This window comes from Eublepharis macularius, chromosome 1 (assembly GCF_028583425.1).
Source record: "Eublepharis macularius isolate TG4126 chromosome 1, MPM_Emac_v1.0, whole genome shotgun sequence".
NCBI classification, from domain to species: Eukaryota; Metazoa; Chordata; class Lepidosauria; order Squamata; family Eublepharidae; genus Eublepharis; species Eublepharis macularius.
The window spans coordinates 254,451,461-254,469,059 of NC_072790.1; the positions used below are offsets into that span (position 1 = coordinate 254,451,461).

Consider the following 17,599-nt stretch of genomic DNA (forward strand, 5'->3'; position numbering starts at 1 on the left):
AAAAAAACCGAAGAGGCAGCTGGAGATCCAGTAAAGCCAACCCTCAGGCGAAGGAGGCCTGAGCAGTATGTCGGCATGTCAACAGGATGATAGACACCACATAATCTATCCATCGTCTGGGCTGATGCCCACCCAGAAACACATAAAAAAAATGTGTATCTAAACAAAAATGACAAAGCTCTTTTGAACTGTAATGAGTGCAATGTCTTCTACGTACTGCATTGCGGGTCTCGGGAAAATACAGGAAGGGTGACATCCTGAGACAAGTCATCGGTAGGAACTGGAAGCCTGGACAGAAGACAGCTCCCTGGTCATAAAATTTGGGAAATGGTGGTTCAGTCCTGAGCGCTAACAAGCCGCCTGCACTCCTAGCCAAAGTAATGTTACGGAGAAGCTCACCCTCAAAGACAGATGCTCCAACATGCTAGTGGCTAGGGGCTCAGAGGATGCTAACATGAGGCGGGATAAAGACTGAGCACCCCCTTGGGGAATTAGCAGGAACCGGATAGGATTCTAAGGTTGAAAGGTGAGCCTTAAAGACATGGTAGGGAAAAAACCTGACTTCAGGGTGTATAGATACTTAAACATAAAGAGTAAAAGACAACTCTCAGCCACAGTGCTATTACTTTGCTTCTTCCCTGAAAGAACGTTTCTATTTGGAGTCCTAAAACATCCTAGTGGAGGCTCTCCTAACATTCAGGATAATTGTTTTATGGAGATTACCACACAATGGGCCGAATGCATTATGCTGACAAGTGCATGGAACTCAAATCATGAGGAAAACAGCGTTCCTAGTTGAATCGTGCCTGGTATCAGAGGAAGTGGCAAGGTCTTCTGTTCGGACCGAGCAAGTACCTTAAGACGCAAATTTGCCTGGGCAAAAAGAGGGCACAATTTGAAATGTCCCTTCTAACAGGCACACGACTGAATACTAAGGGGGAAATGGTGTGACGCGTAGAATAGGCAATCTGTTCATACATGTTGGAACATGTCCCAAAAGAGAGAGGATTACTTCCTGTCCTAGAACAGAAACACCTGTGCTTTGGCATTAACCATAATCTTGAACGTGTTCACATCTGGAACTACCTGTTGCAGGAATACTGGATGTAGGTTGATTTTGTTTACAACCCATTCATGAGTGGAACTCGAGACAGCGCTCAACTCCTTTTGTCTGGTGTTGCCTGAGCCTGGGATGTAGACGTCCTGCATGGAAATGTTGTCAGGAATTGTCCAACTGCAGATGGCGTAGTCTCTGCCCAAGGGTTAGCAATGCTGTGCCTTCCCACTTGTTGCGGTAACAAATCACCACGGTGTTGCCTGTTTGTATTTGAGTATCTTTGTCCCAACACACAGCTGCGACGAAACAGGAGCGTAACTTACAGCTCTGCATTCTCCTACATAAATATGTAACGTCCTTTCACTGCCAGACCATTCATTCTTGTATAATAACATCACAACGTGCACTCCAGCCCTGCAGTGAAGTATCTGTTGTCAGAGTAACCTGATGCTGTCTAGTACCAAAGGATACACCCAAGAACAAATTAATGGCCTGATCACCACCCGTCAAGGAACCTGAGGATCTGTCTCAGGACGGACAAATTCTACGGCTAGGGAAACGTGAGGATGCCCTGAAAATTTCTCAGAAACCACTTTTGCAAGTTTATGTAATTAGCTTGGCAAAGGGTATTATTGCCGTGATCGTCACCATCAGTCTCGACAAACTCTGTCTGCTCCAGATGATTTGGAGTCGCTTGTCTGAGTCCTGCCCAGGAAGATGAGCTTGGTACTTATGGAGTCCAACGTTGTGTCAATGTAGACGAATCTCTGGGTAAGCTCCAGCCGTGACTTTTCCCCCCAAAATCACCAAATGTAGTTCTTGGCATTCCACAAATAGCTCAACACAAGTTACCAATTCCAAAAATGGAACCACCACGGCTAGGAGATGGGCTAACCTTGGCGTCTTTGCAGTTGGTGAACACTCTGCATGTTCAATATATTGTCGAAGGCTTTCACGGCCGGAGAACGAGCTCTGTCTTTTGGTGCTACACCTCTGAAGATGCCAGCCACAGCTGCTGGCGAAACGGCAGGAACTACAATGCCAAGACCATGGCTATACAGCCCGGAAAATCCACAACAACCATCTCTCTGCATGTTGTTGAGAAACCAGAAAGGGGAGCACCGTGTAGAGAATGCCATGCTTTGGCATCTGAATCACTTCTGTGATCCTCTCTAATGGAGATATGGGAATAATCGTCCCCAAAGGCCCAGAGCAGCCAACCAGCAATTAACCTTTGAGAGAGACAACAGAGAGGAGAATATGGCAACATCTGAACTAGGTTTTGCTGTCTAAGACCTAGTATAAACCGAACATCCCAATCTTTCTTATGGACTAAGAAAAAACGTGGCAACGAAACCATAATTGGAGTCCCTGGAACGACCCCTTTGCCTTGCAGAACCAAATTTCTTCCCCTAATGCTAACGAGGAATTAATTGCAGCTGCAGTAGGTAACAGACACAGAGGCAACTCTTTAACTTCTAAGCCGTGGCCATTGTCCGTTATGGCCAAGACCCCAAAGCCAGATGTCACTGATCACATCCAGGGAAGTAGGTTGTCAAACCGTTCTGAAGGATCCTTGTGATGTTGTGAGTGCTGCAATGATTTTGGGGCTATTCAGAGCCCTTCTTCCCACCTGAGGTGGTGCTGGTGAACTGGAGGGACGCTGCAGCACTGATCAGTTGGGTTAGTGACCCCAAGAGACGTATCGTTACGTCGTCTTTTCTACTGAGAATTCCCCTCATCTATGTGAGAAAACAGAGTCACCTACTCCAGACTTCAGTCTCGGGGCGGGGGGGGGGGGGGGGAGCCTGGGAATAGTAGCCGGTGTAACGCCTCATAAGCATCACTTCTGCCATACCTCGGGTGAGGCATTGACAGCATGTCTACCTGCGTTCATCTGATGCATAGACAATGTTATCTTCTCCGTTAGTAACAGGGTGACCGCAGATTTTCACACTGGGAGGTCAGCGATGTAAGCTTTTCCCAGAGATATGGAAGGTAGCCGTCCATAATGATTTAGAGATTTTCAATGCACAGGTTTAAAAAACTGAGGCAGAATAGTGACTTTTGCCCAGTCCATCAGGTTTTCTGCCCACCCTGTGAGGGGAAGTAGAGTGTATTACCAGATGGTAAAATTGATGCATCTCTTCTGTAACCAGCAGAGATGGTGCTGGGCGTTCCACCCAAGATGGCCAAGAATTAAGTTTGACCTTATACATGAGTTCAAACCATTTAGATGTCTGTAGGTGATGACTGGCTCCGATGAGCCCTAGATTGGGGCGAGACTGCCTGTTTTCAGTTCCCAGATAGAAAGGAGGTCTTGGAGTATGGGATTTTTCACCCGTCGGATCAAATCTAGACAAGAAGGCAACACAGATCCAGCCCAAGATGGGGGCTCCTTCACGACAGATGACTTAGCAACTGGGGTATTGGAGCTTGCTGGATGCCCCTTAGCAGCAGATGGCTTCGCTGCCTGAGATCAGAGCTTCCCCAACACCCATCAGTGGTAGAGGACTTCGCTGCCTCAGGGTCGGAGCTTGCTGGATGCCCCTTAGCAGCAGATGGCTTCGCTGCCAGGAGATCAGAGCCCAGCGGATGCTCCTTCGCGTCAACTGATTTAGCTGCCAGAGGAACGGAGCCTGTCAGAATTATTCGTCAGTGTAGGACATCCAGCGTACCTCATGAAAAATGCCCTCTGAGGTAATCTGAGGGGTGGCAGTTATGACAAGCGAAGTCAAACTAGCTGAATCAAACCCACCTCAAAACACACAAGATGTAAGGAGGAGTGAAGATATTCCAAAATTTATTAATTTCCTCCCTCCCTATTTTCCTCTACAGCAGCTTCACTCATCCAAACAGGGTCTCCTGCAGGTGCCAGGCTGCACATGAGTGAAATCAACAGCAGCCCATACACGGGCCTTCTCTGTGGTGGCCCCTACCCTGCGGAACGGCCTGCCTGAGGAGGTCAGGAGAGCCCCCACCCTCCTGGCTTTCCACAAACGATGCAAAACCAAATTATTAAAAAAGGCTTTTTACTCAGATAGGAGGGCTGTATTGTAGGGAGCAGATCTCAGAGGCTTTGCTAATGAGTTAGGGACCACAGACTTCACCACTACGTTGTATTGGATTCCTGCTAATGCTGTCTTTGTGAACATGAATCTATTTACCCTATGGCATTGTTTATGGAAATGTCCTTGATACTGATTGTACTAATTTCACACTATGTAATCTGTAATGATAATGATAATGATAATAATAATATTTGATTTATGTACCACCCTTCAGGACAACTTAATGCCCGCTCAGAGCGGTTTACAAAGTATGTCATTATTATCCTCACGACAATCACCCTGTGAGGTGGGTGGAGCTGAGAGAGCTCTGAGAGAGCTGTGACTGACCGAAGGGTCACCCAGCTGGCTTCCAGTGGAGGAGTGGGGAATCAAACCCGGCTCTCCAGATTAGAGTCCTGCCACTCTTAACCACTACACCGCACTGGCTCTCCATCTTGAGTCTCAGTGAGAAAGACAGACTATAAATGACACAAATAAAAATAAATAAAAATAATTTTTTAAAAAATAACGATGCTCGTGAGTGAAGTTCTTCTCTTCACGGCAACTAAGAGAGAACTGAGGGAAGGGGTTGCTCCTCCCAGATAGTCATGTGACCGTTTAGGCGGGAAAATGGGCTGGGAGAAGCAGCCCCCAGTGGAGCTCTATGGAAGCGACAGGCGTCTCTGGCTGGCAGGCTTGCGCATGTGCACAGAAGGACGAAGATGAACAGAACAGTCACGACCCCCAAGTACAGGAAACCACCATCAACACTGGGGGGCTTCTGTGGGAAGCCACTCCCCGCCCCCCAGGAGCACATCACGTTCCTTGCTCCCCAACAGGCAGGCAGCATGCGCACCGGGGGGCCCAGGCTGGCCACACGGGCCCAGCCGAGAGAGCCCAGGGCCACGGAGAGAAGCTCCCCCTCACCTCCTTTAAGCCTGTCAGCTGAGTGGGCGCCTCGGCTGTGGGGGCCCAGATCTTGACATCATGATCCAAACCGCTGGTGGCCAGCACAGGCAGATGCGGGTGGGGCTCCAGGCAGTTGACCTGCCACCAGAACAGGAACAGAGCTCTGTATTACCGGGGGAGGGGGGGGGCACACAAAGCAGCTCCTGCCGTACCCTCCCGTGGAGAGGGGCGGTTGTCCCCTGCTGTCCTGCAAAACACAGCTGAGGCACCTGAGGCACCTGAGGCCCTGCTCATCCAGACACAGGCCCCTTTCCTTCAGCTGCTCAGAGAGCCCAGGAATTAGGGCCCTGGGGGTCAGGACACCGAAGCAGCCACGGCTCCGTGGTCATGAGTGCAGGGAGGCAGGACTGAAGCACGTAACCCGGCCCCGGCAGCTGCAGCCTGCGGGCACGAGGCCCCCCCCCCACCGCTTGCCCCCTCCATCCCAAGAGGCCAAGCCCAACTCACCACACCACCTTTGTCGCCATCCATGAACTGCACAATCTGGCAGGAGGATTTCTCCCATAGGAAGATGTGGCCACAGTCGCTGCCGCTCACCACAAACTCGCTCTTGGGGCCGTAGAAGTTGACGCCTTTCACTGGAAGCAGAGAAAGCCTCTCAGACTGCAAGGCCCCCCCGTGCCCGTACCCAGCGATCCGCAACTGGGCAAGCCAGCAGGGGTCTTCGGGTGCACTCACAGGGGGGCACACAGAGGACCCGTGTTTGGGGGGCCCAAGCGAAAACCCCCACTAAGCTTTCAGGCTCCTGGGATGCCTTCCAGAAAGGCCCTCCCTCAATCCCCCTCATGGCCCGCTGAGGAGCTGACAGCAAGACACGCTTTTCGGCTGAAGGGCACAAAGACACGGCTGGGGGCCTGCATCAGCGGGAGGCCCTAAGCCCAAGTGACCGGCTCGGCCCAAGCTCCCCGACACAGGAACCCACGGAGGCCCAGCTTCAGGCAGGAGCCCGAGAGCGCCTCAGAGGCAGCACCTGAGCAGTTTGCACGGCCCTTCCTCAGCCCCTTCAGCTTCCGGGAAAAATTCAAGGCATTTAGACGAGCATTTGGAGAATGAAGGGCTTTACTGTCATTTAATAAAGTGGATTTTACTTGGTTATTTCAACCGGTTATTTCCTTCATATCCTCTCATGCGGAGCAGCAGGATAAAAAAAACTACCAAAAAATTAACGCATTTATAAAATGTGGTCAATACTCCTCTGAAGCCATTACCACGTGCATGCGCACTACAGTCCATCTAACTGTGGCTGTGAGGCGTCAAGATAGAAAAACAGGTGCCACTCGGAGGGCCTCTGCGGCTCCCCCAGTGCAGGCCTGTGGCTAAGGCAGGGCTGTGGGGGCAGGAGAAAGGAGCTTCCACAACTCCAGGCAGCCGGTTTTCAGCTAGGAAACTAGAAGGCCATTTGGAGAGGGTGTGCACAGCCTTATGATAGCCTTAGGACAGCCTCTAAACATCACAGTTCCAAGGACTAAGGCAATCCACTGTCTCTACATACGGTGAACCTGTTGGGGGCGGGGGTGTGTGTGTCTGTCTATGCACCTGTGGCACTGTTACGATGCCCCTTATATCTCTTGATGTATGCTGCTCCATCGCTGTGGGAGGAGTTGAAGAGATAAATGTCTTCATCGTTGTAGCTGGCCAGGAGTTCTGCAATGACATGTCAAAGCCTTCAAGAAGACCTCAGGATGCAGACCCCCGCCCCCCAGCACTCCCAGGCCCTCGAAGACCCCTGCCTGCCCAGGAACACCAGCAGAGAAGAACGTCTCCTCCCCTCCCCACTTGCTTTGCAAAGGCAAGGCATTCTGACTGACTGCGCAGCGGCTGGGAAAGCTTCATCCGCATCGTCAATTATGCCAACAAACTGATCTGGGGCAAGAGGAGGCAGAGAAGGGGGAGAAGGGGAAGGTGCCCTGATCTGTGGGCAAGTGAGCACCGGCCATCCCTCTGTGGCAGCCCCACCATCACCAGCCCACGCACCCACCTGACCCGTCGTGGCTGTAAACCAGGCAGGTGATGTTGGCTTTGGACTCGCTGTTGACCTGGAAGGAGAAGCACACAGAATGCACCAGGGGAGCTCCCGCAGCCAAACAAGGGCTGTGCTCAGAGCTTTGTTGGGGACTGGAACTGCACGGGGGCTCTGTGTTTCCCCCCCAAGGAGCAGCCGTTTTGACCTTTACACAAACTACAATCAGTTCTGTAGTCTCCACATGCAAGGAGACTCCGGGGAATTCTTTCTTTCCCTGAAACCCCCTCCCCCCCACTACCCCCCCCCGTAAACTACTGGTGTACCAAAGAGAAGGCTGGCAGCCCTCGAGACAAACCCCCTCCCACCAGTGCCCCCCCCTGCTGTATCACAAATGCCACAAAACCCCCCCGCAGCAGCCCCTCCCCCCCCTTCACGCCCCCTGCAGCAAGACAGCCAAGCGTCTCACTCGCCACAAGGGACGCAGCTGGCGGGGAGAGACAGCAGCCACGTGCAGGCAGCCCATCGAGCCTGGCCGGTCCATTCCACACGGCAGTGGCTTCCCCAAGGCCTCAAGCAGAGGCACCCCCCCTCCCACACACACACACACACACACACACACACACCCCTCCTCCTCCTCTAGAGGGGAGGAAGCCTCCCCTGGGAGCTGGGGCATGCGAAGCCTGCACTTGGCTACGGACCTGCCTCCACGCCCTCTTCCAGCTCACCCCTAACAACCTTGTCAAGCAGGTCAGGCAGAGGAACAGGCAGATGCACCCAAGGTTCAAAGAGGTCCAAGGCTGGCCTGGATCCCAGATCCCCCAGGCCTCCTCCCTCCTCCCACGGAGCGCAGGCAAACTTCAAGCAGCCGCCATCAAGCCGCAACCAACTCAGGAGAGCACTGTCAACACCCCCCCCCCCCGCACATCGTCTCTCTCCCCCCACCCCCACAACGTGAAGCTGCTGGTAACAAACTCTGCGCCCTCCCTGGGCAGAGGGGAAGGGTGGAGGAAGCCACCCCGGAAGGAGGCCCTGCAGAGGATGAAACGGCTTCTTACCAAGTGGGGTGGGCAGAACTTCTTCAGCACCCCATTGCTCTCATTCTCGTCTATCTTCCGCTGGTCGTAGATCCTGGGCCAAGACAAGCATGTGGGTCAGGGCAGCGGGCAGCAACTCAGAAGACATCAGGCCCACCCACGGTCCGTCCCCCCTCCCGAGCCCACACAGCACTGCTGCTGAGCACCACGGGCCCCCCTGAGGAGGAGGAAGCAGCATTTGGCTAGGCATCCAGCAGCAGCAAGACCCACCCCCCCAGCCAGGGGAGTGGGTGTCAGAGACCGGCTGCCAGTGCCAAGGGGGTCCTGGACAGAATCCCCTGCTCTGGAGAGAGGAGGGCGGCGAAGCTGCGTGACTTTCCGCTGGGGCTGCAGCAGGCACTGAGCAGAGAGGTCCAGGCAGTCCAGCCAAGAGCGTCCCCCTTCCTTCCCGGAGACAGCCCCTCCCCCCCCCCACTCCCCGCAACACACTCCACGTGCTTCAGCGCCACATACGAGCTCGCCTGATGGATGCTTCAGCTCTGTCCAAGGAGAAATGTCAGAACAAAACCCCGGACCTATCGCAAGAGCTCCTTCTCCTCAATGGAACGGAGGCCTCCTGGAACTGGGCTGCGTGCCCCACCCACTCCCCAGGCAGGGCTGCTACGCCGTCGATCTTCCCAGGGATTCCCCTCATATTGTGAGATATGCTCCCTGAAGAGCATGAGCTCCTGCCCCAAAGCTCCCCCTTCCCTGTGGGAGGGAAAGGTATCTTCCAGTCCACTGACGAGAAGAAACCCGCACAAGCTAAGTCCGACATTTCATTCTCCACCAGTGAAGGAAGGTATCCTGAAATGGGATGCTGGAAAGCTGTTATCGTCCCTGTGCTGTATCATTATTCTATGATTCTGCCCTGGGTGGGAGGCCTGCTGGCCGCAGGAGGAATTAATGGGGGGGGGGAGAGGCCTGCTGGAGAAGCCGCCTGCCAAAGGCTGCACCTGCAGACCTCCTGCCAGCATTCTGCATACAGCACCTGACACAGGCGGAGGCTGAGGTCCAGGTTGCTGGCTTGCAAACGTCTACGATGGGAGCTGAGAAGACACAGGCTCGGATCCCCCTCACCACAGCTACCTCCGTCCCCAAGGGAGAGGGGCTGAAGGAGACACGCCGCGCGCCTGTGGCTCTGCACGACTCCATGAGCTTCACGCCAGCCCTTGGTGTCTTCCTTGCATCCGGTCTGCGCACCCTTCTTCTGCTTGGAGTATTCTGGACAAGGGCAAAAGCACGGCAGGTGGCGCTCCCGGTCCTAATGAAAGGGTGAACTGACCTGTGGCACGAGAGGGGGATCACGGGGCCATTTCAGAAACAGCCTAACTCGCATCTTATTGAGATAGCAGGAAGTTCCGAGATGCATCTCGCTGACGTGACGGCCAGCAAGAAGGCCCTCTTGAACGACAGGACACCGAGAGGGACTGATCCGAGTGGCTCAAACAGGCCCTGGTGTAATGCCCAAAGGACTCTGTGTAGGAATGGAGTGTCATGGGAGGGGGGAAGAGAGCCGCTCCCTCTCAGAGGCTGACTGATACAACTGGATGATGAAAGAAGCCGCTTGTTCCCTGAAGACAGGGCCGAGACTCGTCATCTCAGAGCGCTGGCCAAGTCCCGAGAGGGGCCTTTGGGGAGGCATCAGAGCACCTCCCCGATTCCTGCCCGCGAGGGCTGCGTTTCTTTCTCCAGCACCGCCTGCTGAATTGCCCTCCATGTGGTTTCACAGATCCCACGGGCTGAAGGTTTTACGGGTGCCAGCGTGATGCCTGTGACCTTGGGAGGGGATAGTGATGCTATTCCATGGCCTGCCTTTCAACCTGCAGACAGAGACGCGGAGCCCGGCTGGGCAGAGATGTGGGAGAGGACCCAGGAGGAGGATGTCGACTGCTGGAGGGATAATCCAAGGAGGCCGGCTTGACGTTGTGACCAGCGGTCATCTTGATCACTGTGGGTGGATGAATGTTAATTCTGCCCCCTCCAGCAAATGCTGTTTAACGCCTTGGTTGGTTATCACGGGTGCTGGTGGGAACACGTACAGGAGGCGTCTCTGGGGCCACTGAGCTGTGAAAACATCCTGCCCTTTTGCTCCCTTAGCCCAGAACCTGGGTCCAGTACCAGGATGCTCACACGCTGCTTAGTCACCGCCCAGACTACGCTAGGGTTTAGTGTCCACTCACCCCAGTTGGTGCGCCTTAGGGGCTGAGCCAGCCTGCCTTCAGTTGCAGGTTCCATGGAGGTGTTGAGCTCACTGGAGGCCCGTATGGGTCTCTGCCCACAGGAGAAGCAGGGGTCCTTTCTTCCGTCAGTTTGGTGAGCCAGCTTGGCGTAGCGGTTAAGAGCGCGGGACTCTAATCTGGAGAGCTGGGTTTTATTCCCCACTCCTCCACTTGAAGCCAGCTGGGTGACCTTGGGTCAGACACAGCTCTCTCAGAGCTCTCTCAGCCCCACCCACCTCACAGGACGTTTTGTTCTGGGGGTAATAATAACATACTTTGTAAACCACTCTGAGTGGGCGTTAAGTTGTCCTGAAGGGCGGTATATAAATCGAACGTTATTATTATTATCAGCAGCAGCAGCAGCCAGCCAGGATCCTGTTCCTCTTTGCTGACTGACACCGTCAGTTGTCTCTGAGGATGAGGAGATGGGCTGGGACAGAAAGGCTAGGAGCTCTGACCTGGTTATGCTGTGTCTGGTTTCCAAGCCGTGGGCGATTTGGTGTTGGCAGTGCCCCACCCCAGCCCTGCAGGTTGGCCTCTGTGGTTATTTCCGACGGGGAGCGCAGGGGCCAGGGAAGGGGGTTCCTTTTATGAAGTTGCCCCTTTGGGTGCACCAGAGAAGAAACAGGAGATGCGACCGTCCCCTGGGAGGGAGATCTGCTTGTAGCAGCACTGCAGGGGTGCTGTCCCAATGAGACAAGAGGATCTGCTGCTATTGTGGGCGCGTTGTGATACACGGATGCCACAAATTGTGCATCCAAACCAGCACGCTGGGGCAAACTGAGCCTGCAGATCTGGCAAACGTAAGGAGGATCAGCGCGCGCTGGATATTCTCTCCTCCAGCAGAGAGATCTTGCACGTGCTTGTGTCCAAAGGGGAGCCCAAATGCACGAGGGATTGTGACGGAGTCTGGGAGCTCTTTTGGCGGGGCACGAAGAGCCCGTACTTCACTAGTGCCTCTGACCCCTCTGGCCTTGGATGGCAAACTGAGATCGCTTGGGGGGATAAACAGGCACTCCTGAGCAACTAGGGTGACCATCCGCTCAGTGAGGGCCAAGGGCCAAGGGGGCAGCACCCTGCACCGGGAGTGCTGGCTACGCTATGCCAAGCGGGGGAACTTCCTGGAAGGTGGCTGCAGGCACATGTGGGCACAGGCCTCCTCGGCATCCACTGACACCAGCAAGTCCCACCGAGGGCTCCCCTGCAAGGTGCCTTTTGCAAACCAGCTTGTTGAGACATGTGAGATCGAGGATGCCCCCCCCCCCGCTCCATTTCTCCTGGCCACAACAAGCTGAAAAGAGCATCTTCTGGGAAATCGGGAGTCTCCGGAACCAGCTCTATTGCCTGTATTTCCCACAAGTTGCTGGGTGACTTTTGGCTGTGCTTGTACCCGGGAGAAGGGCAGTGGGGGGTTTCCACTGTGTACCCCCATGGGACCTCGGCCGCCTTGAGCTGCCCGTCTTCGGGTTGAGGCAAAGGCCTGGAGGTGTCTGCCGATGATCTGCCAGGAGCTGCAGGGCATCCGGACTGGCACTGGCTGCGAAGGCAGAGGCTCTCTCGTTCCTCAGCAGAGAATCTGACGGGGTCCAGGTGAGGGTTCTGCAGGGGCTCCTCTGCCCAAAGGACCAGTGCGCTGGGGAAGACTGACAGTCAGCACTGAGGCTTCGTGAGCCTTCCTGAAAGAGAGGCTTACTCTTTCTGTCTGCTGGATCCCCGAGTGCCTTGCCACCAGCCTTGGCGTGCCTGAGGGTGGGCCATTGCACGGGCACCCACCAGGGAAATCTGCATGGTGGAGGAAGGCAGGAGGAAGAGTAACTTTTTGTCACCAAATGCCTCCTCAGGGACAGCCTGTTCATTCTTCAGGGCTTCCTCAAAGAAATCTGATGGAGTCAGAGTAGGTAGGCGGAAGACCGCAGATGCTCTCCTGCTAGAGGTGGTCTGGGGGGTTTGGAGCAGCAACTCACTGGGGAATTTTAGCCCAGCAGTTACTTTGCTTAAAAGGCAAGAGAAATCTTCTCGCTGGAAAAGACGTGCGGAGGTGGTGCTGTACTCGGAGCCTCCCCTCCCAACCGTTCCCTGTCCTCCGTCAGAAGGCGTGGAGTTTGAGTGCAATGCACAGCCATGAGGATCCCAACGGCCAGAGGCAGCCATGTGCAGCTGCATGTGTGCCAGACCGGGGCTGGGGGGGGGGCTGGGGGGGGCGTTTGCACCCTTCTGAGCCTGGAAGAAGCCCCAGAATCTCTGCCCCTGGAAGTCCATCAGGGTCCTGAGCATCAGAAGAGCCCTGCTGGATCAGACCAGTGGTCCACCCGGTCCCACATCCTGTCTCACAAGGGCCTGCCAGTTGCCAGGGAGGCCTCAAAGATGAGTCAGAGGCCACGTCTTGATGTCACTTCTGGCCCCGGGATTCAGAGGTGGACTGCCTCTGGACATGGAGGTTCCCTTTAGCCACCAGGCTCCGCAGCTGCTGACAGACCCATGCTCCACGCATCTGCCTCATCTCACTTTCACTGAGCTCTACGCCACAACCCCAAGGCCCCTTTCCGTCTCGGCCAGTTCAGACCTCATTGGAATAAACCTGAAACTGGGATTGTCTGTTCACATGAGCATCGCCTGACAACAACAACAACAACTGCACTTATATCCCGCTCTTCTAGACAGATGAGTGCCTCACCCAGAGCAGTGAACAAGTCAGCATCATTATTATCCCCACAAGGCAGCTGGGGAGCTGGGGCTGAGAGGAGGGGCTTACCCCAGGCCACCTGCTGAGCTCATGGCAGGAGTGGGAGTCGAACCAGCAGAGTCCTGATTCGCAGCCCAGCCACTTAACCACTGTGCTACAGCAGCTCTACTTGCCCACATGGAACTTCACTTGCCACCCTGGTGCCCATTCACCCAACTGTTGGGAGATCCTCTTGAAGCTCGTCTCATTCCGCCTTGATTTTCACCATCCTGAATAAGTTTATGTCATCTGGGAACTTCGGTGCTACACGGCTCACCCCAGTTCCAGACGATCTGTGAACTCAACAGCACAGGCCCCTACTCCCGTGGGACCCCCGCTGCTTGCTTTCCTCCGGGGTCTTCCTGCAGGCGGAGAGGATAAGGAGTCAGGCTCTATCAGGGGAACGCCTGCGGGGGGATCTCTGAGCTTCTTTCTTGGAGCAGGAAGCGGGAAGGAGGGCGGAGCCCAAGCCCGGACATCCCTTCTTCCCTCAGGCTTTTCCAAAGCCCGCTGTGGACATCCTTAACGGCCTTGCAAGCGATCCACGTGCAGACACTGGGGTGCAGGGACGGCCAGTCAGAAGCCCTCAGAGGGGATCCCCAGAACAGGTGGGAGCGCTGCACGCGCCTCCTCCTGGACGCTCGATTGGTTGCTCGCTGAACGAGAAGTCTTGTTGCCAGCACTATTTGGAATCTCTCAGGCCTGCCTGTGCTGCGCTGGGGGGGTCTGGCATGCCTGAACAGAGCGTGTCATCAAGATGTCTGACCAGCACGGCTTCCACGGGGGGGGGGGGGGCAGTGGACTCTGGGGAGGCTCCCGCCCCAGCTGAGGAGTTGGTGGGGTGGGACAGAGGATCTCGGCCGGCTCTTCTGGCGGTGGAAGCCCCAGCTGTTCCCTCCACCCGAGGAGCTGCTGCGGGCCAAGCATCTGCTGCAGGAGCGGCCACCCTGGCAGCCGGGTGCTCAGCCGAGCTCCCTGGCCACACCGCCCTCCACGGTCTGTGCTGCGGAGGAAACGGGGCCGGAAGCCCCCGTGCCCAAGGGCCTTTGGGGGCTGCTTCACCATCTCGCATCCTTTTTTCTTTTCCTTGCTTAAACTGCCTCCTCGCCCCGTTTTCTGGCTTGCCCCCTAGCCAGAGGGGGAAGCACAGCGGTAAGAGTTGCCTGCAGAGTGAATGGGGGGGGGGGGAGGCGTAACTCACTCCTCCACTGAAGGAGGAGTCAGCACCCACCCGCAACCGAGCGGAGGCGAGGGACCAAATGCTGAGCACCTACGGGGGGTGTGAAGGGGAGCAAAACAGGACATATCCCAAGCCATGAGACGATTCTGCTGCTCAAACGCGCAGAAGTCCTGATCACGGGGTCAGGGGCTGGGCAATCACCAGACTGTGACTCTGAACAGTCTTCAGCAACTGATGCTTTGAGAGAGAGAGGGGGGGGGCGGGCAGACAAGAGGCTTTGGGGCTCTTTCTCCAGGGCTTGGGCTGGGGGACAGTTTCTTCCGCATGGGCTTCCCTTAGCAGGGGAAGATGGGTGTGATTTCTAAGGCAGCTCAAGGCGCAATATGCTAAGGAACGAGGGGAACACACTGCTCCCCTGTACTCTGAAAGAAGTTTGCCTAGAAGGGGAAAGGACATCCTGGACTTGGGTACTGTGTACAGAACCACCAGGGGAGGACGTGGATAGTCCAGCATAGTCCAACAGGAGGGCAGGCAGAGGGGGAGCCTATCCCACAGAGAGCCCTGGACTGTCAGGGAAGAGCAGATCAGGCCTACAGCATTCATCGGGGAGGGGAGGGCAAGGAGCCACAGCTAAAGCTACCAGCAAGCCCTCCTGCCCTGCCAGCAGCGGGGGCTTCCACGCTCCACTGACAATGACCCCGCCCAAGGTTCCCCAGCAGCCTCTGAGCCCACGCCACCTCAGCCCCAACAGGCAACTAAGACTCGTCCCAATGATGTATTCTGCTTGTAGCAAGCGCATACTGCCAAACAAAGGCGGGCAACACTGAGACCCATGCTGCCCCGCCCGAAGGCTGAGGCTGTTCCAGCTCACCGGACATATTCATCTCTGCCCCCCACAGCGAACTGGTGCGTGCTGGCGGGATTCACGTAGATGGTGTACAGACCCACTTTCTTCTCCTTCTCTTTTGTCACCACCAGTTTCCTAAACACAAGAGCAAAGAGACACAAGAGCTGATGCTCAACAGCCCCTCCTGCTTCCAGACTGAGGCCCCCTCGCGGGCCACTTCTGCCACTCCCACCAACACCAGAGGAGGAAGTCAACGTGTCTGGATGCGGGCCTCGCAGCACTGCCAGCCAGAGAGGAGAGGCAGCCAGAGGTTTCACCACCTGGAAAGCTGGAGGCAGAGCCCCTGAACCTCCCCTCCCCCCCAACACCTGACAATTTGAGGCTCTGAAAACATACAACATTGGGCCAGTCCTGAACTCTGGGAGCTATGCTACCTTGGGGGGGGGGGGGGCGCAGAAAAACGGAGAATACTCTAGCTGCCACGGCAGAGAGAGACTGCCTTGACCCCCAAGCTGAACAAGCAAGCAAGACCAGCTTTGCAATACAGGAGGAGGGCAGAGTCCAGCTCGGGAGCCCCCAAAGTGCCTGGACTGGACTGGAAACATAGCAGGGCTGCTACTGCTTCAGAGGGAAGCCCCAGGCCCACCGGGCACTGCAGCCATGCGAGCGCCAAAGACTGGAGGGGCTGCTGGTGACCGCCTGGCACAACCAAAGCCCCAACCACCACTTACGAAGCAGGCCGGTCTTGTCTCAGGTCAATGGTGAAGACAACGGCATCTTCGCCAGCCGACAGGAAAGTGCATGGAGAATCAGGCTCAAGGGCCAGCTGAAAGACAGGCAGGCAGGCGCATGGACTCACAGGAGAAGCAGGCTCCCAGGCCTGGCGGTCCTTTTGTTCAACGGCTGCTGGGCATGAGAGCCAAGTGCCCACCGCCCTGCCAACTCTCCCAAGCACACCTCTGGCCAAAAGTCCCTCTGGGTCAAGGGCAAATAAAAAGGATTCCAAGGGCGGGGGGGGGGGGCCCACAGAGTACACTCAGCTTGCTAAAAGGCCACTCCTGGGGGCTAGGGAAAATCTCCTCTCAAGCAGGCTGTCTTAGCACATCAGGGGCCATTCTTCCAAAGTGGAAGCGGCTTTGGCCCTGCCAAACACAGATGATGTGGGGCTGACTTCAGAGGGAATGCGGGTTTCCTTCCCCCGCACCGCTACAATTTGTTAAGTGTGTCCTCAAGAGATTCCCATTTACTAGGAAGTAAGCTCTATAAAGGCTCCTTTCCACACAGGTTCCTCCTGTCACCCCTGGATTAATTCTGCTTTCTGAATTACACAAGGTGGGAATCCTCCTCTGGAATGGTTTGGCCTCTGCAGCTATTACCGAAAGGGGAACAGTTTGGCAAAATGCGAGTGCCAGAATATTCTGTGTAAGTATCGGCTCATTCTGCACCCCATTTGTTATGTTACAATTCGACAGGCAGGCAGTGCTGAAGAACACAAGGCCCCCAGTGGGCAGGGTCCAGCTCCTGCACGCCACACTCCTTACAGTCCCTCTCCACTCCCCGGCAAACTCACTTTGTGTGAAGCGCCCTTGTGCTGAGCCACCTTCTTGATATTCTTACAGCACTGGGTAGCAGACAGCTCAGCCACTCGCACTTGGCCGTCCCGCGCACACATGGCGAGGGTCGAGTCACCGCTGTTGGGGAGGAATTTTGCCTGCAAGGGCGGAAGAGGAAGGTGAGCCCCCCCCGTGCCTGAAAAGGAACTGTTGTACGCACACACGCGCACCACCCACACCCCCACAGGGCACATGACACGCTGCCTCCTATTTTGAGGAAAGAAATGCAGAAGGGATTGTTTGCAGCTCACATTTCCATACTTGTTTTCAATTATTTCCACAGAGAAATTAAAATTTGGGGGGAAGTACTGAAAAAAACACTATGGAAACATTTTCTTTTCGAGTGTGAAAAAGCTTGTCTCACAAAGCGTATCATTTTTCTCAAATGTACAGTATGGGAGTCTGAGGATTTTCTCAATCTTTCCAGTAGGACAAACTGGGGGCATTTTGGAGAGTGCTAAAAACTCGCGAGGAGCATCGTAGATAAATACAGTATTATGAAGAATGTTTGGGGGTGGGGGGCTGTCCACTGCTTCAACATTTTTGGAAATTTTACATCTGTCCCCATGCATATCAAACGTTACCTTTTTAAAAGTATGTCTAATTTTGTTTTCAATGTTATAAAATTTAGTGCTAGCCATCGGACTGGAGGAGACCACACCTGTGCAGATAAAGCACTTTCTTTTCTTCACTACAGCTGGGGTAATATACAGGTGTTAAGGCAGCTCTCTCTCGTACTGGGGTAAAGCTTTTTTGGCTTGTAGAAAATGAAGGCATTTATTTTGTTCAATGTCATAGATATATCAGATAGTGCAATTTTACATGCTACCAAGTTAGATGCTAAGTTATTAAGGAGTAAAATAAGTTTAGGTTTGATAAAAAAGTATGTACTAAATACGTATT

At 54.8% G+C, this 17,599-nt stretch overlaps 1 protein-coding gene across 1 annotated transcript in view; it reads right to left on the bottom strand.

The window, feature by feature from the left end:
• Positions 1–17,599, bottom strand: part of DCAF8 (DDB1 and CUL4 associated factor 8) — a 35,634-nt gene that overhangs the window by 3,553 nt on the left and 14,482 nt on the right. The window contains exons 5-12 of the mRNA XM_054999189.1: positions 16,654–16,794; positions 15,815–15,909; positions 15,108–15,218; positions 8,095–8,167; positions 7,055–7,112; positions 6,613–6,720; positions 5,524–5,654; positions 5,035–5,154 (exon numbers count right to left, since the gene is read on the bottom strand). Coding sequence (XP_054855164.1) covers positions 5,035–5,154; positions 5,524–5,654; positions 6,613–6,720; positions 7,055–7,112; positions 8,095–8,167; positions 15,108–15,218; positions 15,815–15,909; positions 16,654–16,794 — 837 coding nt within the window. The remainder of the gene's footprint in view (positions 1–5,034; positions 5,155–5,523; positions 5,655–6,612; positions 6,721–7,054; positions 7,113–8,094; positions 8,168–15,107; positions 15,219–15,814; positions 15,910–16,653; positions 16,795–17,599) is intronic.